Source organism: Helianthus annuus, chromosome 4 (genome assembly GCF_002127325.2).
Source record: "Helianthus annuus cultivar XRQ/B chromosome 4, HanXRQr2.0-SUNRISE, whole genome shotgun sequence".
Classification (NCBI taxonomy): domain Eukaryota; kingdom Viridiplantae; phylum Streptophyta; class Magnoliopsida; order Asterales; family Asteraceae; genus Helianthus; species Helianthus annuus.
In genome coordinates this window covers 83,174,574-83,202,510 of record NC_035436.2, presented here as the reverse complement: position 1 = coordinate 83,202,510, position 27,937 = coordinate 83,174,574, and the positions used below count along the sequence as shown (strand labels likewise).

General features: G+C 42.1%; 1 protein-coding gene across 1 annotated transcript; it reads left to right on the top strand.

Moving 5' to 3' along the window:
* The first annotated feature begins 1,694 nt into the window (after positions 1-1,694).
* On the top strand, positions 1,695-3,166 carry LOC118491523 (N66 matrix protein-like). Its single transcript, XM_035989368.1, has 3 exons — positions 1,695-1,953; positions 2,212-2,805; positions 3,156-3,166. Exons 1-3 carry the CDS (start codon positions 1,695-1,697, stop codon positions 3,164-3,166), a joined length of 864 nt encoding a protein of 287 aa, XP_035845261.1.
* Positions 3,167-27,937: the final 24,771 nt, after the last annotated feature.

The window sequence follows — 27,937 nt, the reverse complement described above, 5'->3', positions numbered from 1 at the left end:
TACCCTTAGCTGACGGCCCACCAGGAGAGGACCTACCCCATGTTCCAATCCCTGCCCCTCTCCCCTTCGCTGTAGTTCCTTTTGAGGAACAACCTATCGACGCGTTACCCGATGGTGACATCGACCTACTCATCGAGGGTCCCCCGGAGGGAGACCAGGATGGTGGGGCCCCGGTAGAGGACGGTGTTCCACTTGTTGATATCCCAGTTGTTGATCCTATTGTTCCCATGGTCGAGCTTCCTGATATGGAGGTTCAGTCTGATTCGTCCACTTCAGGTTCCTTTGAGTCGATAGCTTCTCATATCCCACCGTTGGGACTCGGTTACACTCCTCGCATGGACGTTGATGAGGAGATGGAGTTGGAGCAGCCTGCTGAGGCTCCTGTTCCACCAGATGATCCGATTCCTGCCATACTTGCTGATTATCAGCCCGCTCCAGTCACTTCCGAGCCCGTTCTTGCCATTGACCCTATTCCTGTCATTGATGCACCCGTTGTTGCACCACCAGCTGTTGAGATACCAGATATAGCACCCATACCCGATCCCATGGCTATTTTTGATGACCTGGCACCGTTTGCTACCCACATTGACCCGAGGTACGCTAACTCCAGCAATGGGTGGATTGAGGAGGACGACTACCCTCCGTACGTAGTCCCAGTCACTCCCCCTCCCACACCCATCGCTGTACCACTCGATGCTCCCTTGTTTCCTCCATCCACATCTGGTACCCATGATACTGACCTTCCTATCACTTTCCTTTAGGAAATTCCTCCGCCCCAACCTGGGGAGGGATCGTCGAGTCAGCCCTTCGGCCACACCCCATTCATGCCAGAGGATAGCCAGTTCTTACCGCAGGTCCCTTATCCAGATTTTGTTTCACCAGTGTCATTTTCTGCACCTTTCGAGACCTAGTTTCCCCATATCACTTTACAGTTTGCATTTACCCCACACATTACACTTCCGGTTTCAGCCCCGATGGGTGAACCATCCCCATGGTCAGCACCCCATGTCATGCCAGTATCCGACCCATATCATCCCTTCCATGACGGATACTCTGTAGAGGACATGCTCACGTCACTGCAGTTACAGCGGGACGCCTTGAGACGATGTGTCCAGCGGTTGGAGAGAGCTCCACATCCTCACTGTCCCTGTCAGACTCTGTTTTCAGCATCGCACACTTCCTTTCCATCATCTCAGGATTCAGACGTTCATTTCCTCGCTCTCGATCGACAGGTTGCTTTCGTGTTGCGCTTTGCCTATGCACTTGAGGAGAATTTGGTGCAGTTGCGCCGATTGATTTTCTCTCATTTTCCTCCTCCTCCTCCACCGTCAGTTTAGGGATACTCGGGGCAACAGGGATTTCAGATCATCTACAGACCGGCTACTCTTAGGGGGAAGACAGCGCTAGAGCCATGACTATGAAGAACTTTTTGAGACCACGATTTTGGTTTTTGATTTATTGTACTCAGACAAGGGTGATGTAGCCCTTAGTATATTTTGACATATGGTGAAATTGTGAAACTGTATTGGTGGTTTGCTTATGAAACTTAAATCGCAAGTCTTTTAAATCCATGCATTGTTGATTATTTGTTATGATTATGACATGAGATGTTATGTGAATGATGAATGTTACTACATATACGTATGATTATCATACATACTATGACCTGACCAGTATGGAACATCCTCTAGAAAATGCCTCCACGACGTGACACACGCATGCCGACTAACCAGGCAGAATTGCAAGGAATCATCGCTGCCGCAATTGCACAATATGCTGCTTCTCAAGGAGACTCAAGCGGAAACATTTCGAACAACAACAACAACCCTTCGAATGGGTGTACTTTCAAGCAATTCTTAGATTGCAAGCCGCAAAACATTGATGGCACTGGAGGTGCCGTGGCTTTCACTCGTTGGACAGAAAAGACGGAGACGACAATAAGAATGAGCAAATGTACACCAGGACAACAAGTCACATACATTACTGGGCTCTTTACTGATGGTGCCCTATCATGGTGGAATCTTCAAGTTCAAACACTAGGAGAGGCTGTAGCATACGCCATGACTTGGGCTGAATTGAAAGAGCTGATGCACAAGAAGTATTGCTCCAGAGCTGAGATCCAGAGATTGGAAACCGAATTTTGGAACCTAAGGATGGAAGGACCAAAAATTGCTGAGTATGTTCAAAGGTTTCATGATCTATCCCATGTAGTGCCGTACATGGTCACGCCTGAATTCAAGCACGTGGAACGTTTCATCTGGGGGTTAGCACCTCAGATCATGAGTATGGTCACAACATCAAAACCAGCAACCATTACTGAAGCCATCGCTTTGAGCATCTCGCTGACTGAAGAAGCCATCAGGCTAAACCAGTTTTCAAAGGATGATCAGAAAAAGAAAGAGACTCATGTGGAGTCATCGGGGGAAAACAAACCGAAGTTTTCCAACTTCAAGCAAGGAACCAGCAGTGGTAGCAAGAGAAGTAAATCAAACACACCGGCCAGGGCCAAGACTGGTGGTGAAAACAGGGGAAAAGGTTACATGGGCACTTTGCCCAAGTGTGGTATATGTCAGTTCCATCATCCCGGCCCATGCCGACTCAGGAAATGCGAATCTTGCGGGAAGAAGGGCCATTCGAAGGAGACGTGTTGGGCTGGATCAGGCCAAGGTCGTCAAAGGGGTTACAATAACAACAACCGTGGTAATGGAAATAGGCCGCAAGGAAATAATGGGGGAAACGGAAATCGTGGGAATGCCCTGAATCAAGCTGGTAACCGGGGAACAAACGGAAATCGAAATGGAAATGGTAATGGGAATGGCCGAGGGCCAAGATGCTTCAACTGCGGGGACGTTGGGCACTTCAAAAGGGAATGCCCAAAGCTAAATCAAGCGCAAGGCCGAGTTTTTAACATTGGTGCGAGGGAAGCGCGCCAAGATCCGAATGTTGTCACTGGTACGTTCCCTATAAATCAATGCTATGCGTCTGTTCTTTTTGATACTGGTGCCGATTATAGTTTCGTATCGTTAGAATTTATGTTGGTGCATAATGTCTAAAGCCTGCGTCTTAGTTGTAGTCAATCAATGTATAGGGTCTGTTTTGGTTAAATATGTATTGTAAAGGGGTTAAAGTTGTAATTTTGTGATTTTAATGTTTAGGTTTCGCTTGAATGATCATATGCCATACAAGCGAAACTACTTGATAAGGTTTCGCTTGTATGGCCATGTCCTTTTCAAGCGAAACTATCACTAGTATGAATACCCCTTGAGTCTTTCACATTTGTAACTTTTCATGTCATCGGAAGGCCGAACTGCTGACCGTGTTTTTCTTGAAGAATTAATGTGAAAGCAAGTTTAAAGTGATTTCTATCTGTTTTCTACTCATTTCTTCATCTGATTTGCTTTGATTCAAGCCATACATGTATTTCCGCTACATGTTTGGTTGGTACTAGCTCCGATTCTCTCATAGGAAGGGCAAACACGATCCTACAATTGGTATCAGAGCTAGTTCTGAGGTAGTTGACCAGAATTAAGGCATTTTTCAAGCACTTTGTGAGTTTCTGACAGTTTTACTGGACGAAATGGACTGAGAATTGGACATCCTGTGTAAAAGTACCTAATAATAAACCCTTGAAAAGCTCAGACCTTAAATCAGCATAAAAGTAATCAAAAACAGCTCGAAAGTAGGTTTCGCTTGTTTGACACCCTAGTGGTTTCGCTTGTTTGAACCTGTAATTCAGAAGTTTCGCTTATAGTGTTCTGCTTCAAGTGCTGTTTTCAGAGGTTTCGTTTGTGAGGTTCCGCTTATTGTGATGTAATACAAGGTTTCGCTCAAAGGTTCCGCTTCAAATGTCATTGCTAAGGGTTTCGCTTGAAGGATTTCGCTTGATAGGTTTCGCTTGTTAGTTCTGGAGTAGTTTCGCTTGTGAAGTCATTGGGTAGTTTCGCTTGGTTGTTCATCTGAGTGGTTTCGCTTTTTCATACATTTGGTGTTAGGTTTCGCTTATTTGAGCTGTGTTTGTGAAAATTTGTGTTAGTTCGTTTTGTACGCGATCAAGTATTGAAAACTTAGTCATTGTTCGAGATTTGTTACTAAAAATGGATAGTCAAGATTTCTACAACATGTTTGCGGGAAGTGGTGGGGCTGTCCAAAGTCTAGCTAGTATCATGCAGAATGTCAACTTAGAAAATGAATTGGGAACAATGCAAAAGCCACCCAAACTGATGAGCTTAGATGAATATTCTGGATGGTCCGGAAGGTTTAAAAACTGGGTTCAGGCCAACCATTTCGAGTGTTGGATGAAGATCGAAAAGAAATACGTACCTCCAATTGATGGGCTCAGGATGGTTAAAACTATTGGATGTCTTATAGATACTGAACAGGCAGATTTTAAAGTTGAAAAGAAAATGGTGAGCATCTTGCGGCAAGCCATTAAAGAAGACATCTCGTATTGCTACAACATGACGAAAGTTCACAGTCAATCTGGCAAGCGCTAGAACTGAAGTTTAAAGGGAGTGCTTCTATGATCAAGAGCAAAAAGGCGCTTATCAAGAAAGAGTTCGATATTTTTACTGGGATCATGTAGGATCAGTTTTGACCACACGAATGAGTCAATCAGAGCTAGTGCTTACTGAAAATGTGGCGGAAACATATTTTTAGCATGATACAAAGATAAACGTAACAGAAAGGAGTAGAAACAGAGGAATTCACACTTTAAACACTTTTTCTTCACTTGATAACGATTGCCACACGGTCAGCAGTTCGACGTAGAGTACAAGACAACGTTACAAATGAAAACAACTTCAGGGGTATTTATAGGATTTGTAAACCACTCATGTGACATGACCACATGAGCGATCCAGCCTGGTTCGCTTTTGTGGACATATGTCACAAAAGCGGTCCAGCATCATAACTTTCATATAATTACACTTTCAACCCCTGAACTATTACAAAATAACCTATCTAGACCATATACGTTAATCTAACTTTACAAAGACGCAGGCTTTAGACATTATGCACCAACAAACTCCCCCTTGGATGAAGCCGCAGTCTTTGTCTTGAAAATTGGTCTTCAGATAGCAGCTTTGTAATGTTCTTCACGCCCTTTAGGCTTCCTGCTCAAAGCAATTCTTATCTTTTCATGCTTTCGCTTCTCTGCCTTCTCTTCTTCCTGTTGTTTCTTCATAAACTTTCCTCTTTTTTCTTCCATCCTACGATTTTCACGTTCACGTTCTCTTGCATCAACTATTTCAAACTCAGACACACTAGAAGAACTAGTAGTGTCTTTATCAACATCGTCGCTTTCAACATCATCTACCACTTTCTCTTTCTCCTGTGGAATGTCAACATTATCAATAAACAAATCTGTATGAATTTCAATATGTGCTACAGTAGCCGCCTCTTGTTCCTTTTCAATGTTCACCTCAGGAACTTCTTCTTCAGACTCATCTACTAACACAGTTTCAGCCTTCTTCTTTTGTTTCTTCTTTGGCTTTGAAGAAGAACCTTCACCTTCAGCTACAGGAGTTACAAGTCTACGTCTGCGTCCAGACTCCTTCACATACCACTCATTCTTTGTTGGTTTGAAACCCTGAATTATCTTCAACTCCACAGCATACAATGCTTCTTTCATTTCTTCTTGATTTCTCCAATTCTGATGATTTTCTGGATCAGGATCCACATAGTTTGCATCTCTAAGCAATCCGAAGTTTTCAATCACTAACTCCGGCTCTGGATGATGAGGATGATACTTGACAAGGTTCTTTAACGAGATATTAGACATGTGTGCTTGAACAAGAAGATCATCCTTAATGTTTCTGTCAATACCAGGATAAGCACGATCAATCATCATTTGAACAAAGCGTGGATATCTCCAGACTCTAACATCTGACGCTAGATTCTCCACCATATAATGAAAAATTATGTGCGAGAAGTTGTATTTCTTGTTCAACACTAATGCAGTTAACATGTTCATTTGATAATCCCTCATCTGGTCATAACTTCCCTTTGTGTGACTCAGGGAAATCAAAATACAGTGAATCAAGAACTTGAATGATTTCTGAAATTTTGACTTTAAGTAGTTCCCAGTATTCAACGTGCTTCTGTATCCCAAACGTAGCATACAACCCTTCACCATTCGTTCAGGAAATCTAGTTGGGTAGTTGGCTTCATCAGGGAAATTCATAACTTCTCGAACCAATGCTTCGGTCACTAGTATAGTCTCTATCTTTCCATTCACTTCCACTTCTGCTGAAATCACCTTGTTTTCCCCGTCATACTTTGCACTTTTCCAAAATCTACTGATATGCGATCGATACAACGGCCTTTGTTCAGTCATAGCTTTCTTCACTGGAATGCGATCCATATAAGTCAAAATACTGCTAAATTCAGATAATAGCGGACATTTCTCCACATCTAAATCCACACAACTGTTGTGAACTGGATCGAATAACACATTCGTAGATGCCTGCACAACAACAACAAACAGGGACTTAGACAAAATTTCACATTTTGAACACTTTGACCAAAAAGGCGATCCATCACAGAACATTAAAAGCGATCCAAACATTATAATACCACAAAGGCGATCCAAGGACTTAACAACCCTATAGGCGATCCACAAGAATGACTAAAAAGCGGTCCAACTAAAAAAAACACAAAAAGCGAGCCACCCCTAGTCACATAAGCGACACAACCCTAATATGCCTTAAAAGCGGTCCAGAACTTGTTCCAATGGGCGGTCCTAGAATTGTATGAATGGACGATTCAACATGGAACCTAAGAGCGGTTCAAAGTACATCTGTTCACAAAAGCGGTTCAAATATGATCTATGAGCGGTTCTGAACAATCCTAACTGTAAAAGCGACCCTACACTCAAATCATGTAAAACATTTCTAAATCCTAAAATTGATGCTACAAACATATTCTACACAAAATTCCGAACCTAAGAGTATCTTTTAATTTTGTTAGACTATTCTAAAACACCCTAGATCTAAATCTAAACACATTCAGTTCCGACAACCCTCATCAAACGATCAAATTTCATCAATTAGCATGTAATACTACACCTAGTATCATCATACGACACTGAATCAACAATCATTTCACACAAACATGACATTCACAGGCTTAAAACATGAATCGTTCACTCACACAAGCCGACAGACATGATTTATCACATTAGAACTGAAATTAAAAGAGGATTTACCTTGCCCATGATGTAAATGATGGAAATCTATCAAAAATACGAGAAAAACAGGGCTCAAATTGATGAGAATCTTGATGACCACGAACAGCAATTTAGGATCGCCTCAGAGACACTCGTCGTAAAAGCGGTTTGGAAATGACAGAATAAGCGGACTAAGTACCTTTTATATGGGGTCAGGGTCGCTTATTCGTCACAGTCCATATGAGCGGACCACAATGGTCATTTGACAAAATGGCGGTCCATAGATGTGTCATAAGAGCGATTCACCCTTAACTTTTCAAAAAAATTCAATTTTTAATCATTTTTCAACTTTTTGATTTCACATGCTGGCACCCAGTTGACCAAGTCCAAGTTAATGACCTTGGAACAACTGATTGATCTTCCAAGTCCAAGTTAATGGCCCTGGATGATCAGATTTATGAAGTACTTTGTCGTTTTGTTTTAGAAGCAGTTCAAATTAATGAACTTTTGACGTTTAAACCATTTGCACATTTTATCTGTCAAACATCATACCAGATCTTTGTTTGCAATCACAGCTTACCCAACCCTCATCAGACACCGACATGATCTGCATATGGGCTTTGAACTTTCAATCCCCAGTATCAGTTGTCGAAAATAAAGTGAGAAAATAAAATCTTTTTGGGTTTAAAGCTGTACAAACTGAAATATATACACACAATATTTTTTTCGAGCGTGTTAAGGGATCATATCAGCTGCCGACAGAACACAAGCACCGTTAAGCTTATTTCATTTTAAACATTTAAGCAATTCGCGTTGATTGTCGGTATATTGATCCACTTTAAATTCTCACAGAATTTTCAATCTGTTCGAGATACGTTATTTAGTGTTTTAGAGACTTAAACGTCAACGTGTGTTTCCACCTCAGTATATACTCCCGTATCCGGATCCCAGTATTCAGTCTTACAGGTGAATATACCACAACTGATATCTGTTAGGGGGTAGATGCGAAACCGTGAGAGCTCAGGTCAGAACTTCCGTTCAGCAGAGAGATGACGGCTCGACTTTTCGGTGGGTCCCCTTTAGAGGATCTTTTGCATTTCAACAGCAGCGACTATCAGTTTTATTGTTTCATCAGCATGCTGAGGGTGAAGCTTATGTTTCAAAGCTTTTTGTGCAAAGTATTATCCGGGGACTAGGTCAGTATTTCCATACAGCAGAAGTCCCGGGATAATACCCCAGATATCACCGAGTATAAAGACCTAGTATCTCAGAATACGGGACCTTTCAAACAGGATTTCAGGGGTTACCTATATATCCTGGAGGTGTTCCCCACGAAAACGCAAGTTAAATTTAGTTTATATCCCAAATCGATCTACTAAATCTGTAAGAACCTACCGGCACATCTTTAGCGAGACTGCTTAATTGCATTTTTACATTACATATCTTTAGCGTACTGTGTCCGTCTAGCTGATGTACTATCATTTCCCCTATACTACACAGCTCTTTTTGCATTTTTTAATGTTTTTGGATTTTTATGATTTTATCATGTTTTTGTATTTTTCTGCAAATATCTCCCCCTAAAACTAAAACATATTTTTGTGTTTTTGTTTTTAACGAAAAGCAGGAAATACAACTGTACAAACAAAAGTTGACAACTCGATACGGTTCAAGTCAGATCGCCGCCCAATTCGGCTTCACACTCGATAACCCTCCCAGATTGCAGATTTTTTAACCCATTTAACCTTAAAAGATAATAAAATCTCTTTTTATCAAACGGTTTCGTGTAAAAATCAGCTTTCTGATCATCGGTGCTCACATGTTCAATCCGTATTAGTTTCTTTTCGTAACAATCTCGAATAAAATGGTGACGGATTTCTATGTGTTTCGTTTTTGAGTGGTGAACCGGATTTTTCGTAACATTGATGGCCGCTTCATTGTCCACAAATATCGGCGTATCCAAGAATTGCAGACCGAAATCGCGCATCTGCTGTTGAATCCAGAGAATCTGAGAACAACAGCTAGAGGCTGAGACGTACTCAGCCTCGCAAGTTGAGAGCGTGACTGCAGTTTGCTTCTTGCACTGCCAGGTAATGAGCCGAGTTCCGAAGAACGGGCACCCAGCAGTGGTGGACTTAGCGTTCTGCTTACAACTACCGAAGTCTGAATCAGCAAAACCAGATAATGTAAAATCACCCGAGCGAGGGTACCACAAGCCGATGCTTGGGTAACCCTTCAAATACCGTAGAATTCTTTTGACGATTATCAGGTGTGATTGCTTCGGGTTTGACTGATATTGTGCGCACAAACATGTCGGATACATGATGTCGGGCCGGGAAGCTGTAAGGTACATCAACGAGCCGATGATCGATCTGTATAATGTTTCATCCATCTTCACACCTTGTTCATCCGGACAGATACCATGATTTTGTGCGAGGGGGGTTGATGCAGGACTGCATTCTGTCATGTCAAACTTATCCAGCACGTCCTTTACATACTTCGATTGATGAATTAAGATTCCGTCGGGTAGTTGTTCAACTTGTAACCCGAGGAAGAACTTCATCTCCCCCATAGAACTCATCTCAAATTTCTTGTTCATCACAACTTCAAACTCTTTGCATAGCTCGTCGTTGGTGGAACCAAAAATAATATCGTCGACATAGATCTGCACAATCAGCAAGTGGCCAGCTACTTCTTTCGTAAACAAGGTACTATCTACTGTGCCTCTTGTGAACCCGTTGTCCAGCAAGTAGGTTGATAGCGTCTCATACCAGGCTCTCGGGGCCTGGTGGAGACCGTATAAAGCTTTATCCAACAAATACACCTTGTCTCTATTTAGCGGATCTGCAAACCCCGGTGGTTGCCCCACGTAAACTTCTTCTAGAATCTTGCCATACAGGAATGCCGATTTAACATCGAGTTGATAGACTTTGAAATCTTTCCATGAAGCAAAGGCTAGAAAAATGCGGATTGCTTCAAGCCTTGCAACCGGCGCATAAACTTCTTCATAGTCTATTCCCTCCTGCTGGCTGAAGCCCTGGACCACGAGACGTGCTTTGTTCCTCACCACGACTCCTCTATCATCACGTTTACATTTAAACACCCATTTTGTCTTTATCAGCTTTTGATTCTTCGGCAGATCGACCAGTCTCCAGACACCCAGTTTCTCAAATTGTTGCAGTTCCTCCTGCATAGCATTCACCCAGCTGTCCTCGGTCAATGCTTCTTTGTAAGTCCTGGGCTCAATCTGCGAAATAAAACATTTGTATGAGACTTCTTTCTGCATATCAGCTATATCAGAATAAAAACATGTAAAAGCTTGGTCTATCTGATGTCTTGTTTTGACACCACTCTGTAAATCGCCGATAATTTGTTCTGAAGGATGATAAGACAGGGTCCGTGGCATTGCAGTATCAGGCACCACAACTTCCGATTCCAGATTTGAAATGTCGAGATCAACAATTTGTTCAACAGCCTCCTCTGATGTCTCATTTGGTTCCTCGTCAAAGGTAGGAGCGGGTTCCTCCTCTGAGTCGTCAGAAACGTCAAATGATGGAGCTGGCTCCTCTGGTTCCTCTGGCGGTATATGAACTGTTCCACTTGGTCCAGCTTCATCATCGTGAGTGCCCACAGTTGGCGTAGGAACATCTAGCGGTCTAGATTCTGGCTCTTGCAACTGACTTTGCTGATACAGGTACATAAGAGCAATTTCCTCCTCACTCGGCTCGGACGACAGATGAAACGATTCCCAGAGTTTGTCGTAATCAAATAGGAATCTTTGTCCGGGAAGTTGTTGCGACTATGTGTGCTTCTGACAATCCACATGAAGAACCTGAATCACCTTCCCCAGACACGGTACAAATACCCTCTTTTATGGGCTGGCGTATCCTACGAAAAATCCTTCATTTGCTTTCGCTCCGAATTTACCATCAGCATCGATGAACGTACACGGAGAGCCAAAAGGTTCCAAGAACTCAAGATTTGGCTTATAGCGATGCAACAACTCAAAACAAGTCTTTTTATATTTCTTCACTGTCAGAACTCTATTCAGCGTATAGCAAGCTGCTGACACTGCTTCACTCCAGAAGAAAATCGGAAGCTTTGAATCGGCCAACATAGTACGTGCAGTCTCAATCAGGGTTCTATTCTTTCGTTCAGCCACGCCGTTCTGTTGTGGTGTATATGGCGCACTGAATTCGTGAAGTATCCCCTTTTCATTGCAGAACTCATACATTTTGTTATTTTTGAACTCAGTTCCATTATCGCTTCGAATTCTTCTGATCGGCAGCTTGTACACTGTTTCCATCTTTTTGAACAAAACCATTAAAGCCTCGAACGTTTCATCCTTCTTTTCCAAACAAACGACCCATGAAAATCTTGTATAATCATCCGTAACCACCAAACAGTAAGAATCTCCACTGATGCTTTTGACGTTGGCCGGCCCGAAGAGATCCATATGCAATCTCTCGAGAGGTAACCGGATGGTGTTGAGCATCTTTAGAGGATGAGACTTCCGTACCTGTTTACCTTTCTTGCACGCAATACAATCGTCAGGTAAATGAAAATTTTTAACATTCACACCTTCTACCAAATCGTTGTGCACAAGAAAGTTCATTTTACGAATGTGTATATGACCCATCTTTCTGTGCCACATAACCGACTCTTTTTCAGTTGCTTTAGATTTTGTCACAAAGCATTGTTTTTGAGGAGTTGTTGGTGTTGCAGTGCTCATGTCTAAAATGTAAAGATCATTAACCCTAGGGGCGCGCAACAGAACCAACTCATCAGGGACTTTAAACCCTGGTTTTAAAACCAAACATTCTGTTTTTGTAAAGTGTACGCTAAAGTCTTTGTCGCAGATTTGCGAAATACTTAACAAACTGTTTGTCAATTCAACAATATAATTCACTTTGTCAAAAGATATGATGCCGTTCGTGAGCATTCCCTGACCAACAATCCTTCCACCTTGATTACCAGCAAATCCAACGTAACTTCCATTAATCGCTTTGACATCATACAACAGTGCTAAGGATCCCGTCATGTGTCGCGACGCTCCGCTGTCCATTATCCACCTTGAGAGCACAGACTTGGGCAGCTCCTGTAATCAATTCACAAACACATCAGTTAAACAATGATGCCCACGACTTTTTAACTTCCGACACTGTACCAAAAACCACATTGCATTTCTCAGTTGTTTTCGGAAAGTTAAATGTGACATTTGGCTCAATTTCCTTTTTATCTTGTTTCACATTGTTATGAAGTTTGGGAAATTCTGACAAAAACTGATCAATTTCAGACTCAAATACAGCAACATCATCTTTCACAGACTGTGACTCATTTTTCAACACATTTTCCATCTTTTTAATCTCACCAGATGGTTTAGATTTCGCGATCCATGACTGATTTTCAAAAGTTTTTGCTTTAGGGTAAAGTTTCGAAGTCTTGGGGGACTTAGAAGACTCGCCAATTTCGAAAGTCGATTTCGGCTTATCCTCCGACTTCAACTTTTCACCTCGTTTGAGAATTCGGATCGGCGAAACCATCACCTGTTTATCTTTTGCAACGACCGGTGATTTTGGTCGAGGTCTTTGAATGGTCTGTTTTGATACATTTTTGTTTTTATCCTTAGGTTTTTCGCCCTTCAGTTTCTCAACCACTTGTTTCTTAACAGCTTTTACCACAACCGGTTTTTCGATCACTTTCTTACACTGCTTCGCCATGTGGCCGACTTCATTGCAACGATAGCATACACGTTTATCATACTCGACAAATGTGCTACCAACAGTTTCTGCTTTCAGCTTTTGCGCTGCATTGAAATCGTCCACGGCCTTTTGACTAAAAATATACTCTTTTTCAGTCTCAGTGCTCGGACCACAAACAAATACATCATCAATTCTATCTTTTGGCTTCACCAACTTCTTAGTCATTTTCTTCTCAAAACCAAGACCTTTATTTTTTAACTGATTTTTCTTGTTTTGGTTTTTACCCACCCCCTCTACCTTTTCTGGACTAGTAGGACGTGACGAACCAACTGATTTATTTAGTTTTGAAAAGAAATCATTTTTCTTTAACTCATTTACGCTCAGCTCAATCAGCTTAAACACTTTCTGAACATTCTCAAATTTAACATTCTGGAGCGGAAACTCGGTGTTGGAGTAAAGTTTATCAGATCCAATCATAGTGTAAGCCACCATAATTGAATCATCATCCACACTTTTATCCGTTTTTGTCAAATAACGATCTAAAAAGTTTCCGTCCTCCTCAGACTCACTACCGGACTCCACTGATTTTGCCATCTCAGATTTCTCACTATCATCGTCGAACACCTGATCAATAACATTTTTGATTACCTGGGATTCGTTGTCAATGTCAGACGCAGTAAACGTGATATCAATGTTATCAGGTAAATCATTCTTAAGTGTTTTCAGTTTGATGTTTAATGCAGCTTCCACCCCATCTGGATATTTCTGTGTATAATGATTCCACATTGGGGGTGGAACACTGTTAAAGGCAGGTGAAGCATGTGGTTGTTGTGGTACTATTTGCTCTAACACATATTATGACGCCACATAACTCATCAATTTCTGATCAATTCTATCATTTTCAATTTTAGTCAACTCAAGCTCTTTTCTTAAAGATGCGATTGTGTCTAAATGAAAGTTTACTTCTCTTTGTTTGTCAAATAAAGTTGATTGTGCCAGCTTGGTTGCTTTATCGTTTTCAAGACTTTCTTTTTGGATCATTTTTATTGACCTAGACAATGTGTCGTACGCCTCTTTTAATTGCCCTAAGTCAAACTTCATCAGATCTGCATGTTGTTTCAGTTCCTGATACATGGTGTCTTTTTCAAGACACTCCGTGCATGGTTGTGTACAACGTTGACACGGTGTATCAGAGATTGAAACTTTTTCTACTATAATCTCATTCTCACAAACAATTTTACCCACAGGATTTGACTCCAACTCAGACGATTTGACCATGTTGACTTCTAAGACTCCAGATTCCTCTCCTAGACCTGACACTTTATCGACTGACTCCTAAATGTCTGAATCTACCTCTTTTAATTTGCTCATCAGCGCTTTATCTGCAATCTCCTTTAGAGTTTCTTCAGTCATTTCCTTCGACACATCAATCATCTCCTCGAGTTCTTCTTTCTCTGCTACGAATCTCGGGCACGTTCCGGTTCTTGGATCTTCAAAATAATCTGCAAAAGAACCAAAAACGTTAGGAGGTAAAATTGATTTCATAGTATAGACAAATTCCTCCCGTCGAGATTTAAAACTAAGAACATCAGATACAGATTCCTCAGTTTTTGCAGAATCTTCCATAGAAACATCTTTAACGACCTCCGGAACCTCTTGATCAACAACTTCAATAACCTCTTCAACCACGATCTCAGAAACAGACTCAACAGCTTCAGTAACTGCTTTATCAACCACCTCAGAGCCAGACTCAACAATTTCAGTAACTTCTTCACCAACATTCTCAGTAACTACTTTCTCGAAAACCTCTGGTTCAGCACCCGTCTTGGTAATCTCCACAACTTCAGCCATCATTGCTTGATCGTCTTTTCCTGGAATATACTTGTCCCAACTAAAACCAGACGCAACCTTCTCATCATCTTGGTTTACGATCAACGCCTTCTCAGGTTTGTTCTCAATCTGAGGTCTCTGAACTGTAGGCTGTTGGTTCGGGCGATGTTGTCTGTAATAATCATTGGTAAACGGATTCTGATGATTTTTCACCTCACGATTCGGACATTCACGCTTGAAATGACCTTTCTCTTTGCATTTAAAACAAGTGACCTTGGTCTTATCGAAACCTAATTTCTGATCCGGACCCGACAAACTGTTTCTACCAGTGATTTCCATAAATCGTTGAGCTCTTCGAACTAAACTTGCCATACACCACTTAATATCTATCAATTCCAGTTCTTCCGGATCGATCTGATCGTAATCCTCTTTAGTCATATCGGGATTTCCGATCCTACCAGCGACCAGACCTTCATATGCTTCCAGAACTGAACCCAATAACGCGATGTGCTACTTGGCTGCATTTTCGGTGATTTCATTTCCATTCTTGATGTTAATTGCAATGTTACATTGCACTCCTGACACAATTGTCTGTTGATTTGACCCAGTAGAGCTTTGAGGAGAATTTTGATCTGAGACTTTGACATTCGGCTCGTAATTTGCAAAAGGAGTCTATTGACTTGACTGATAGGCATTTGGAGCAACAGATGAAGTGTTGTCTGCACTAAAACCAGTTTGAATTTTCGGACTCTGAACATTCGATACTACCGGACTACTCTTGTAATACAAAGATACATCCTGTGGCATATTCGTTGAATTCATCTTCTTGACTTTCACCAATTCCAACTCATGAGCTTCAATTTTCTCTATGAACTCACTCAAACTATAATTCACGAAATCCGAACTGTTTTTCAACATCATCACATACGTTCCCCATTCCTCATAGGGAAGTGCATCACACAATTTGTCTATCCACTCTTCATTTGTCTTCTCGATGTCCAACCTTCTCATCTCTAACACTAGATGACAGTACCTCTCGATAAGCTGCTTTGTTGATTCACCCTTAATCCCTGTGAAGATGTCAAACTCTTTCTTTAGCAATGCCGTTTTACTTTTAATCATTGACGCGCTGCCTTTGAATTTTTTCTCTAATGCTTGCCATATTGACTGTGAATTATTTTTGTGCTGTAGTAACACTAAAATATCTTCCTTTATGGCTTGTTGTAAGATGCTGATCATCTTTTTCTCGGCTTTGAATTCGACCTGCTCTGCATCTGTCAGACTGGCAATTGTCTTTTTTATATTCAACCCGTCTACTGGAGGAACATACTCTCTTTCGATTTTTATCCAACTCTCTAAGTGATTTGCCTGCACCTAATTTTTGAACCTCTCAGACCATCCTGAATATTCATCCAAACTCATCAATTTCGGAGGCTTCTGCATCGTTCCAAGTTCATTTTCTAGATTGACATTTTGCATGATACTTGCTTGACTTTGAGTCGCACCCACACCCGAAAACATGTTATAGAATTCCTGACTTTCCATTTTCAGTTGTAACGGAAAAATTTTTCAAACAGTCTGAATAAGCGATCTACATAAGTTGAATAAGCGATCCAAAGAATGCACAAAGAGCGATCCAGATAAGTTGCACAAAGAGCGATCCAGATGATTTGCACAAAGAGCGATCCAGATAAGTTGCACAAAGAGAGATCCAGATGATTTGCACAAAGAGCGATCCAGATAAGTTGCACAAAGAGCGATCCAGATGATTTGCACAAAGAGCGATCCACAAGATGTCAAATGAGCGGTTCAGAAAAGCGATCCAACACCTAAGATAGCCATTTGGAGCGATCCAGAACTGAAAATTACGAGCGATCCAGCTAAAACTGTACTTAGGAGCGGTCTACAAAAGCGGTTCAGTGATGACGTCAGAGCGATCCAACTTTCACGAGGGTTTTTAAGTCACTTTTAGTCCGTATTTTGATCCGAAACTTTCAAGGGTTTGTTATTACTGTGTTTCACACCTACTGTCCAAATCTCAGTCCATTTCCACCGCTAAATCAGTCCAGATCTACAAAAGTCCGTGAAAACCACTTCGTATCTAGCAACTAACTCGCAACTGGCTTTGATACCAATTGTAGGATCAGTTTTGACCACACGAATGAGTCAATCAGAGCTAGTGCTTACTGAAAATGTGGCGGAAACATATTTTTAGCATGATACAAAGATAAACGTAACAGAAAGCAGTAGAAACAGATGAATTCACACTTTAAACACTTTTTCTTCACTTGATAACGATTGCCACACGGTCAGCAGTTCGACGTAGAGTACAAGACAACGTTACAAATGAAAACAACTTCAGGGGTATTTATAGGATTTGTGAACCGCTCATGTGACATGACCACATGAGCGATCCAGCCTGGTTCGCTTTTGTGGACATATGTCACAAAAGCGGTCCAGCATCATAACTTTCATATAATTACACTTTCAACCCCTGAACTATTACAAAATAACCTATCTAGACCATATACGTTAATCTAACTTTACAAAGACGCAGGCTTTAGACATTATGCACCAACAGATCAAAGGAGAGTCAACAAAACAGTTAATCGAAAGATATTGTCACCATGTAGTTGAAATGAGAAGATTAGAAATTAAAAAAACAAATGACGAATGGATTGATAAACTTTGTGATGCACTTCCATATGACGAGTGGGGAACTTATCTTATGATGCTGAAAAACAGTTCTGATTTTGTGAATTACAATCTGAGTGAGTTTATTGAAAAGATCGAAGCTCACGAGCTTGAGTTGTTGAAGATAAAGAAGATGATTTTTACTAGCATGCAACAAGATGTATCTTTATATTACAAAGGCAGTCCTTCAGTTGCAAATCTTCAAAGTCCAAAGATACATACAGGATTCAGTGCTGATAACACTTCAAATGCTGCATCAAGTTCTCATCAATCAAGCAGTTCTACACCTTTCGCGAGTTTTGAACCGAATGTCAAAGTTCAGGAACAGTCTTCGCCTCAAAGCTCTACCGGATCTAATCATCAGGTGTATATTTCTGGAGTACAGTGTAATATCGCAGTGAACATCAAAAATGGAAACGAGATAATGGAAACTGCTGCAAAGCAACATATTGCACTACTCGCTTCCGTTCTCGAGGCATATGAAGGTCTAGTTGCGGGGAAAATTGGAAATCCGGACATGACAAAGGAGGACTATGACCAAATAGACCCCGAGGAGCTTGAACTGATTGACATTAAATGGGGTATGGCAAGCCTAGTACGTCGTGCTCAAAGGTTCATGGAAATCACAGGAAGAAACAGTTTATCAGGTCCGGATCAGAAGTTGGGATTTGATAAGTCGAAAGTAACGTGTTTCAAGTGTAAAGAACGCGGTCACTTTAAACGTGAATGCCCAAACCGTGAAGTCAACAATCACCAAAACCCGTTCACTAATGATTACTATCGACAGGCAATCTACCATCGACCGAACCAACAACAAACTGTTCAAAGGCCACAGATAGAAAACAAACCTGAAAAGGCATTGATTGTGAACCAAGATGATGAACAGGTAGCTGCAGGTTTTAGCTGGGATAAATATATCCCTGGTAAAGATGATCAGACTACGATGGCAGAGGTGGTTGAGATTTCTGAGGTAGTTTCTGAACCGGAGGTTGTTAATGAAGTCGTTTCTGAAGTTGTTGAAGAAGTTTCTACGGAAAATGTTGTAGATGTTGAGGAAATAGCAGCTGAAGTACTCTACTATCAATCATAACAGGAGGAGTTAGTTTATACTATGAAATCTGTTATGCCTCCTAATGTGTTTGATTCTTTTGCAGGTTATTTCGAGGAGCCAAGAACCGGATCTTGTCCTAGATTTGAGGAGAAGAAAGAAGCTGTTGAAGAAGTGATTGACGTGTCTAAAGAAATGACCGGAGAAGTTCTAAAAGACATTGCAGACAAAGCTTTAATGGGAAAGCTTAAAGAGGTAGATTCAGAACCCAAGGAGTCACAGTCTGTCGATAAGGTGTCGGTTAACAAAGAGGAAACTGAAGTTCAGGAGGTCAAATTTGTCAAACAGTATGTATCTGAGTCAAAGCATGTCGGTAAAACTGATTGTGATGAAAAGGTTGATGAAAAGGATGTTCCAATCTTCGAAATGCCATGCCAACGTTGTTTACAACCGTGCATGGAGTGTCTTGAAAAGGACACTAAGTATCGGGAATTGAAACATCATACAGACATGATTAAGTTTGATCTTGAACAATTAAAAGAAGCTTATGATACCTTAGCCAGATCAATTAAGATGATTCAAAAAGAAAGCATCGAAAATGATAAAGCTACTAAATTGGCACAAGCTACACTGTTTGATAAACAAAGAGAAGTCAATTATCGTCTTGATACAATTGCGTCACTAAGAAAAGAACTTGAATTGGCCAAGATAGAGAATGACAGGATTGATAAAAAGTTAACGAGCTATGTGGCTTCGTCTTATGTTTTGGAACAAATCGTCCCTCAACAGCCACATGCTACACCTGTTTTCAAAAGCGTTCCACCCCCAATGTGGAATCACTACACTCAAAAATATCCAGATGGGGTGGAAGCTGCTTTAAATCTTAAGCTGAAAACGATTAAGAGTGATTTACTTGACAGCATTGATATCACTTTCACTGCATCTAACACTGATAACGAATCTCAGGTTATCAAAAATGTTATCGACCAGGTGTTGGATGATGAAAGTGAGAAATCTAAGAAGGCTCATTCTGAAAAGACTGTCAGTGATTCTGAAGACGAAGGAAATTTCTTAGATCGATATGTGCCGAAATCGGAAAAAATTACGAATGATGATCCGATCATGGTGGTATACACTATGGTTGGAACTGACAAACTTTATTCCGACGTCGAGTACCCGCTTCAGAATGTCAAGATCAAAGATGTCGAGAAAGTTTTCAAATTGGTTGAATTGAACGTTAACGAAATCAGTAACAAAGATTTCTTTTCGAAACTGAAAAAATCGTTTGGTACTTCACGTCCCACTAGTTCGGAAAAGAAAGATGGGGTTGGTAAAGGTCAAAACAAGAAAAATCAGTTTAAAAACAAAGGTATTGGGTTTGAAAAGAAATTGGCTAAACAAGTGTTTAAACCAAAAGAAAAAATAAATGATGTTTTTGTTGCTGGTCCTAGTACTGAGGTTGAAAAGGAATATATTTTTAGTCAAAAAGCCGTGGACGATTTCAATGCACCACAGAAGCTTAAAGAGGAACTCGTCAATACTACTTTTGTCGAGTATGATAAAAGAGTGTGCTATCGCTGCAATGAAATTGGACATATGGCAAAACAGTGTCAAAAAGTGTTTAAGAAACATGTTGTTGAGAAACCAGTTCAAAAACAAATGGTTGAGAAATCAAAGGTTGAAAAATCAAATGTTCAAAAACAAAATGTTCAAAAACAAAATGTTCAAAAACAAATAGTTCAAAAATCTCCGATCCATATTCTGAAAAGAGGTGAATCGTTGAAGTCGGAGGATAAGCCGAAATCAACATTTGAGATTGGCGAATCCTCTAAGACAAAAAAGACTTCAAAGTTTTACCCTAAAACGAAAACTTTTGAAAATCAGTCTTGGATCGTGAAATCAAAACCGTCAGTTGAGGTTAAGAAAATGGAGAACGCCTTGAAAATCGATTCAAATCTTTTTAAAGATGATGTGGTTGATTTTGAAAATGAAGTTGATAAGTTTCTTGATGAATTTCCCCCAATTACTGACAAAGTTAAAACAATTGTGAAAGAAAAGGTTCAAAATGTCACTTTTGATTTTCCAAAAATAAATGAAAAGTGTGATGTTGTGTTCGGGACTGTGTCGGAAGTAAAGAAATCATGGGCGTCTTTGTTTGAATGAATTGTTTTGTTGGTTGCAGGGGCTGCCCAAGTCAATTCTATCAAGATGGATCATGGACAGTGGTGCATCACGACATATGACTGGGTCTTTAGCTCTTCTTTATGATGTTAAGTCAATCAACGGAAGCTATGTTGGGTTCGCAGGGAATCAAGGAGGAAGAATTGTCGGCCAAGGAACGCTTACAAACGGAGTGATCTCATTTGACAAAGTGAATTATATCGTAGAGTTAACGAACAACTTACCGAGTATGTCACAAATTTGTGATAAAGATTTCAGTGTTCATTTTACTAAATCTGAATGTTTAGTGTTGAAACCAGGGTTTAAAATCCCTGATGAGTTGGTGTTGTTGCGTGCTCCGTGGGTAAATGATCTTTATATTTTGGACATGAGTGCCGCAACGCCAACAACTCATCAAAAACAGTGTTTTGTCACCAAGTCTAAAGCTACTGAAAAGGAGTCAGTAATGTGGCACCGGAAAATGGGTCACATTCACGTGCGAAAATGAATTTTTTGGTGCATAACGATTTAGTTGATGGTGTTAATGTAAAAAACTTTCATTTGACTGATGATTGTATTGCTTGTAAAAAGGGGAAGCAGACTCGAAAGTCACATCCACCGAAGATGCTCAACTCTATCAGGTTACCTCTTGAGAGATTGCACATGGATCTCTTCGGGCCTGTCAACATCAAGAGCATTAGCGGGGATTTATATTGTTTGGTGGTGACAGACGACTATACGAGGTTTTCGTGGGTTGTATGCTTAGAACGAAAAGATCAAACATTCGAGTCGTTGATGATGCTTTTTAAGAAAATGGAAACGGTGTACAAACTGCCAATCCGGATGATTAGGAGCAACAACGGAACGGAATTCAAGAACAACAAAATGTACGAGTTCTGCAACGAAAAGGGAATTCTTCATGAATTCAGTGCGCCATACACACCACAGCAAAACGGCATAGCTGAACGAAAGAATCGGACCCTGATCGAGACAGCATGTACGATGTGACAACTCGTACTTTAGACTTATCTTGTGTAACGTTATGTGCCTATGTGATACTTTGATCTAATGAATGTTATGTTATTATGTGCATTATGTGTGTATGTATGTTATGTGAACGTTACACGAACCCAACCGCACAACACATAGCCGGTCGCACAAGCTAATGGGCCGACTCATGACACTCTCGGCCCACTCTCTTTTGAATTCGGAACACATAGGCAACCCATTAAGTGGGGTTTCGGCCCACTTCCCTATTACGTATTTATGCACACACATCTCTTAGGGTTTAGTTTTCACAACTTTGGCAATCAAGTACACATAAGCTCTCTCTCTCTCGGAACCGAAGGCAGCCCTCTCCCTCGAAGCCCCCTTGTTCCTTTGAAGCTCTCTATCATCTTGGTTAGTATGATGCCACTAATTGTATGCTTATATGTTCTGTTAGTTATCGGATCTTTGTAATCGGTTAGGATTTACACTAGGGTTTCGGTTCACATATGAAAACATGATAATTGAATTATGAACTCATTGTTCCTGTTATTGTTTCTGATACATATATGATTGATATTCGGTCCGAGTATAACCGGCTAGGTTGCATGCTAGTCTGATGTTATGATTATGATTCGGTTTAGGTTTGTTTCATGATCCGAGTGTTTGTTTTGATGCTGTTATGTACATGCTTAATGATGATGATTTGAAGGTGTTATGAATATGATTGAATGCTGAATAAACGTTGACTTGATCCAAGTTGAAACTGCCATAGATGTTTGCTGATATTACGGAATGATTGTTGCTAAGAATTATGGAAAGTTGTTACAAATTGCTAGTCTCGACACGGTTGCGAGCCGAGAACTCCCTGTCTCGACTCGAGACCGCACATTCCCGGCACAAACCGCACGAGCCGAGACCACGGTTGCGAGTCCTGTTGCGACTCGAGACCGGACCGTGATGACCCGAGACCTCCACATTGCGACTCGAGACCCCGAGACCAACACAACTCGAGACCGCACTGACTTGACTCGAGATCGCTGGTTGCGACTCGAGACCAGTTATACATGCACACTGTTTTGGACCCTGCACTATCACGGGCCCAATCGATTGGGCCAAGTAATTGGACTTACGTACTTGACTGCTAATTGGACTGTTTATGTTAGTTGGGCCGGGTATAGTTTGGGCTTAGACATCCGAATCGCACAAGTGGTGAATGCTATACTTTGATTGTTTGAGTGCTATACGTGTTTGCTGTGATTCATGCGTGCATTACTTGAACCAAACCTGACTTGTATAATAACCATGATAGGACGTGGTTGACCACTTACTAGCTTACCTGTACTTTCTGTGTATCTGCCGAGCAACCCAAGGTGAGTTCACACAAGCCAAGGCATGGGGTTCCCAGGGTGGGAATGGGGATTTGATGATTTACTGTACATACATAGATGATAGAACCTACTGCTAGACTAGTAACACTTATTGAACGATCTTCGCACACCTGCCAAGGGTTGGCCGCGATATTATGACTGACTTCGCACACCTGCCTTTGGAAGGCCGCGAACTGTAATCTGCTAATCTTCGCACACCTGCCTGGTAGGCCGCGATACAAACAAACCTAGTCTAGAACACTCGGGAGGAACATCCCCTAATATCTTCGCACACCTGCCTGGGAGGCCGCGATACGAAGTAAACGATATACGACTTAACAAACGAACAAAACGCTACTCACACTATACTATTACTGAACTGTTAACTGTGAACTCGCTCAACTAGTTGTTGACTCTCTGCTGCATGCCTTGCAGGACCTTAGGTTCATTATGGAGCTTGCACAGGGAGGAGCAGGTCGTTGTGGGATACGGATCATGAACCATATTTGAACTTATAACTTACTTTGGGTTTTCATTATTATGCTTCTGCTACTTAAACAATGTTTGGTTATGAACATCAGTCATGTCACGATGAAATACATTTTCTACTTTTACACTTAAATGCTATGTTTGATATGATTGGTAGCTTGATCCTGGTCACGTCACGCCTCCAAGCGGTGGTACTCCGCGTGGTGGATTTTGGGGGTGTGACAGATTGGTATCAGAGCCATTGGTTATAGAGAACTGGGTTTAGTAAGGGAAAACGTTTTTATTAAAACCAGACTATAACCAGAACAGTGCTCTCAACGATCCACAACGACGCTTCGCTCCACGTGCAAGACTCGACGACCTAGGTAATAAGGTTTATGTTTATTACCTGCTTGCTAGAAACGTATAGAACTTTGCTCATAGTACACTTAGATACACATGACACTATTACATGAGAATACTTACGTGCTTACGCTTTTCTGTCATCGCCCTACTCGCGAACCATTCTCACTTACGCTACTTTTACAATGAAGATCATGTCTGGACGGATTAACATGACTCAAGCCCAGCTAGAGGCTCTCGTTCAAGCTCAAGTTGCTGCGGCACTTGCAGCTGCTCAAGCATGTAGTATACCCTGCAATATAGACTCACACTAGGATCCTTAGATCCTGCATTAACTCTCGTATTTAACTTCGTCCTATTCATACACAATAGGTCAACACGCGCAGCAACCTGTCTGCACTTTCAAGAACTTCATGGACTGTCGTCCAAGTACTTTCAGCGGCACAGAGGGGGCAGTGGGACTCCTCCATTGGTTTGAGAAGCTAGAGTCAGTGTTTGAAATGTGCGAATGCCCTGAGGCTCGCAGGGTCAAGTACGCCACTGGCACGCTAGAAGGAATAGCACTAACTTGGTGGAACGCCCAAGTTCAGATCTTAGGGTTGGCAGCTGCTAACGCCACACCCTGGAATGAATTCAAAGAACTTATCAAACGTGAGTACTGCACAAGGGATGATATTCACAAGTTGGAGAATGAGTTTTATCACTTGAAGATGACGGGGTCAGAGATAGAAGCTTACACGAAGCGATCGAACGAACTGGCTATTTTGTGTCCTACCATGGTGGACCCTCCAATCAAGCGTATCGAATTGTACCTCAAGGGTCTAGCCTCAGAGATTCAGAGCCATGTTACATTGGCTAACCTCTACAACATCCAAGACATTCAGCGTCTTGCTCACCGACTCACCGATCAGGCAGTGGATCAGAACAAGCTGCCAAAACGCATCAGTGCTACCACTACCGCCACTACTACTCCAGCTACTACTTCTGCCACACCCAGCGAGAACAAAAGAAAGTGGGATGGGGATTCCAGCAGGGGATCAGTATCTGTTCAGTCCCAAACACAACAGCGTCGCACTAACGACTACCAGAGTCCGAATCAGCAAACATCGGGTAGCCAGGGGCAGAGTGGATATAGGGGAACTCACCCATGGTGTAACAGGTGCAACAAACACCACAGTGGAAGATGTCGCAGGGAACGTTGTCAAAGATGCCTCAAGTCGGGTCATGAGGCAAAGGATTGTAGAAGCTCACGGCCAGCAAATCAGAACCAGCAACTCCCACCGCCAGCACCACAGAACCAGCAGCAGCCACAGCGTGGAAACCGGGGATGTTTCCAGTGTGGGGCTGAAGGTCACTACAAACGTGATTGCCCTCAACTGAACCAGAACCAGAATCGCAACAACAATAATCAGGGCAACGGGAACAATAACAACAACAACGGGGGAAACAACAACAACAATGGCAACGAAGCTCGGGGTCGTGCTTTTGTGCTAGGTCGGGGTGACGCAGTGAATGATCCCAATGTGGTTATGGGTAAGTTTCTCCTCGACGATATATATGTTACTGTTTTATTTGATTCGGGTGCGGATACAAGTTATATTTCTGTAAAAGCCAGTAAATTGTTAAAACGTACATCAACACCCCTAAACACCAAACACGTCGTAGAACTAGCTAATGGTAAGAGTTTAGAAGCCACGCAGATAGTCAAGGGTTGTAGTATTGTCTTAGCCGGTCAAGTTTTCTCCATCGACCTTATTCCCATAGTCTTAGGAAGCTTCGACATCGTCATAGGGATGGATTGGTTATCCCAACATCTGGCAGAGATTCTATGCAGCGAGAAGATTATTCGCATTCCCCATTCTGGTCAAGAACCCCTCGAAGTTCAAGGTAACAGGTGTGGTGTAGTGGTAGGCATCATCTCTTTCTTGAAGGCTCAAAAGTGTCTGCGGAAGGGTCACACTGCAATCTTGGCACTCGTTTCGGATGCATCAGTGAAGGAAAAGAAACTGGAGGATATCCCAGTTGTACGCGACTACCCTCAGGTGTTTCCTGAAGATTTACCTGGATTACCGCCTCACCGTCAGGTCGAATTTCAAATCGAGCTCGCTCCAGGAGCAGCACCCATAGCTCGCGCACCATATCGTCTAGCTCCATCAGAATTGGAGGAACTGTCAAAGCAACTACAAGAGCTCTTGGAAAAGGGCTTCATTCGTCCAAGCTCTTCGCCTTGGGGAGCTCCAGTACTTTTCGTGAAAAAGAAGGATGGCACTTTCAGGATGTGCATCGACTACCGTGAACTGAACAAGGTGACGGTGAAGAACCGTTATCCTCTTCCACGCATAGACGACTTATTCGACCAGTTGCAAGGGTCGTGTTATTACTCCAAGATAGACTTGAGGTCTGGTAATCATCAGCTGAGAGTCCGAGAGGAGGACGTCTCCAAGACAGCATTTAGAACTCGCTACGGCCACTACGAGTTTCTTGTCATGCCGTTCGGGTTAACGAACGCGCCTGCCATATTTATGGACCTTATGAACAGGGTGTGCAAACCCTATCTTGACAAGTTCGTCATTGTCTTCATCGATGACATTCTGATCTACTCCAAGAGTCAGGAGGAACACGAGCAGCATCTACGACTTATTTTGGAACTCCTCCGGAAGGAGCAACTGTACGCTAAATTTTCGAAATGTGACTTCTGGCTTCGTGAAGTCCACTTCTTAGGCCACGTATTGAACAAGGATGGGATCCATGTCGATCCATCCAAGGTAGACTCGATCAGGAACTGGCCTGCACCACGTACGCCAACGGAAATACGCCAATTCTTGGGTTTGGCGGGTTACTACAGACGGTTTATCAAGGATTTCTCGAAGATTGCTCAGCCGCTTACACTACTGACACAGAAGGGTGTCACTTACCGTTGGGGCAACACACAAGAAACTGCTTTTCAGCACTTAAAGGATAGACTTTGCAGTGCACCTATCCTCTCATTGCCAGAGGGCACGGACGATTTCGTAGTTTATTGTGATGCATCCATTCAGGGTCTTGGATGTGTGTTAATGCAGCGCGACAAGGTCATTGCTTACGCCTCGCGCCAACTTAAGATTCACGAACGGAACTACACGACGCACGATTTAGAGCTGGGAGCTGTTGTTTTCGCGCTTAAGATATGGCGACACTACCTGTACGGTACCAGGTGCACGATTTACACCGATCACAGGAGTCTCGAGCATATTCTTAAGCAAAAGGATTTGAACATGCGTCAACGAAGATGGGTTGAACTACTTAACGATTACGAATGCGCCATCAAGTACCATCCAGGCAAGGCCAATGTTGTGGCTGACGCACTCAGTCGGAAAGACACTCTACCTAGGCGCGTACGAGCTTTGCAGCTCACTATTCAGTCTAGCCTTCCTACACAGATACGAGATGCTCAGGCAGAAGCATTGAAACCAGAAAACGTCAAAGCTGAAGCTTTACGCGGCTCAAGGCAACGAATGGAACAAAAGGAAGACGGTGCCTACTATGTAACGGGGCGTATTTGGGTCCCACTTTATGGCGGTCTACGCGAGCTGGTAATGGATGAAGCTCACAAGTCCCGCTACTCGGTACATCCAGGGTCGGATAAAATGTACCACGACATCAGGACTACTTATTGGTGGCCTAGTATGAAAGCTCACATCGCTACCTATGTCAGCAAGTGCTTGACCTGTGCGAGAGTCAAGGTTGAATACCAGAAACCAGCGGGCCTACTTCAGCAACCCAAGATACCGCAATGGAAATGGGAAGAAATTTCCATAGATTTTGTTACAGGCTTGCCCAGATCCCAGCGTGGGAATGATACCATATGGGTAATCGTGGATCGACTCACCAAGTCTGCACACTTCCTAGCTATAAAGGAAACGGATAAGTTCTCCACCCTCGCAGACATCTATCTCAAAGAAGTTGTTTCGAGGAACGGGGTGCCCACCTCCATCATTTCGGATCGGGATGCACGATTCACGTCAGAACTATGGCAAGCGATGCACAAATCTTTCGGCTCACGGTTAGACATGAGCACAGCTTATCATCCTCAGACGGATGGGCAGTCTGAGCGAACAATCCAAACTCTTGAAGACATGCTTAGGGCATGCGTTATAGACTTCGACAACGGCTG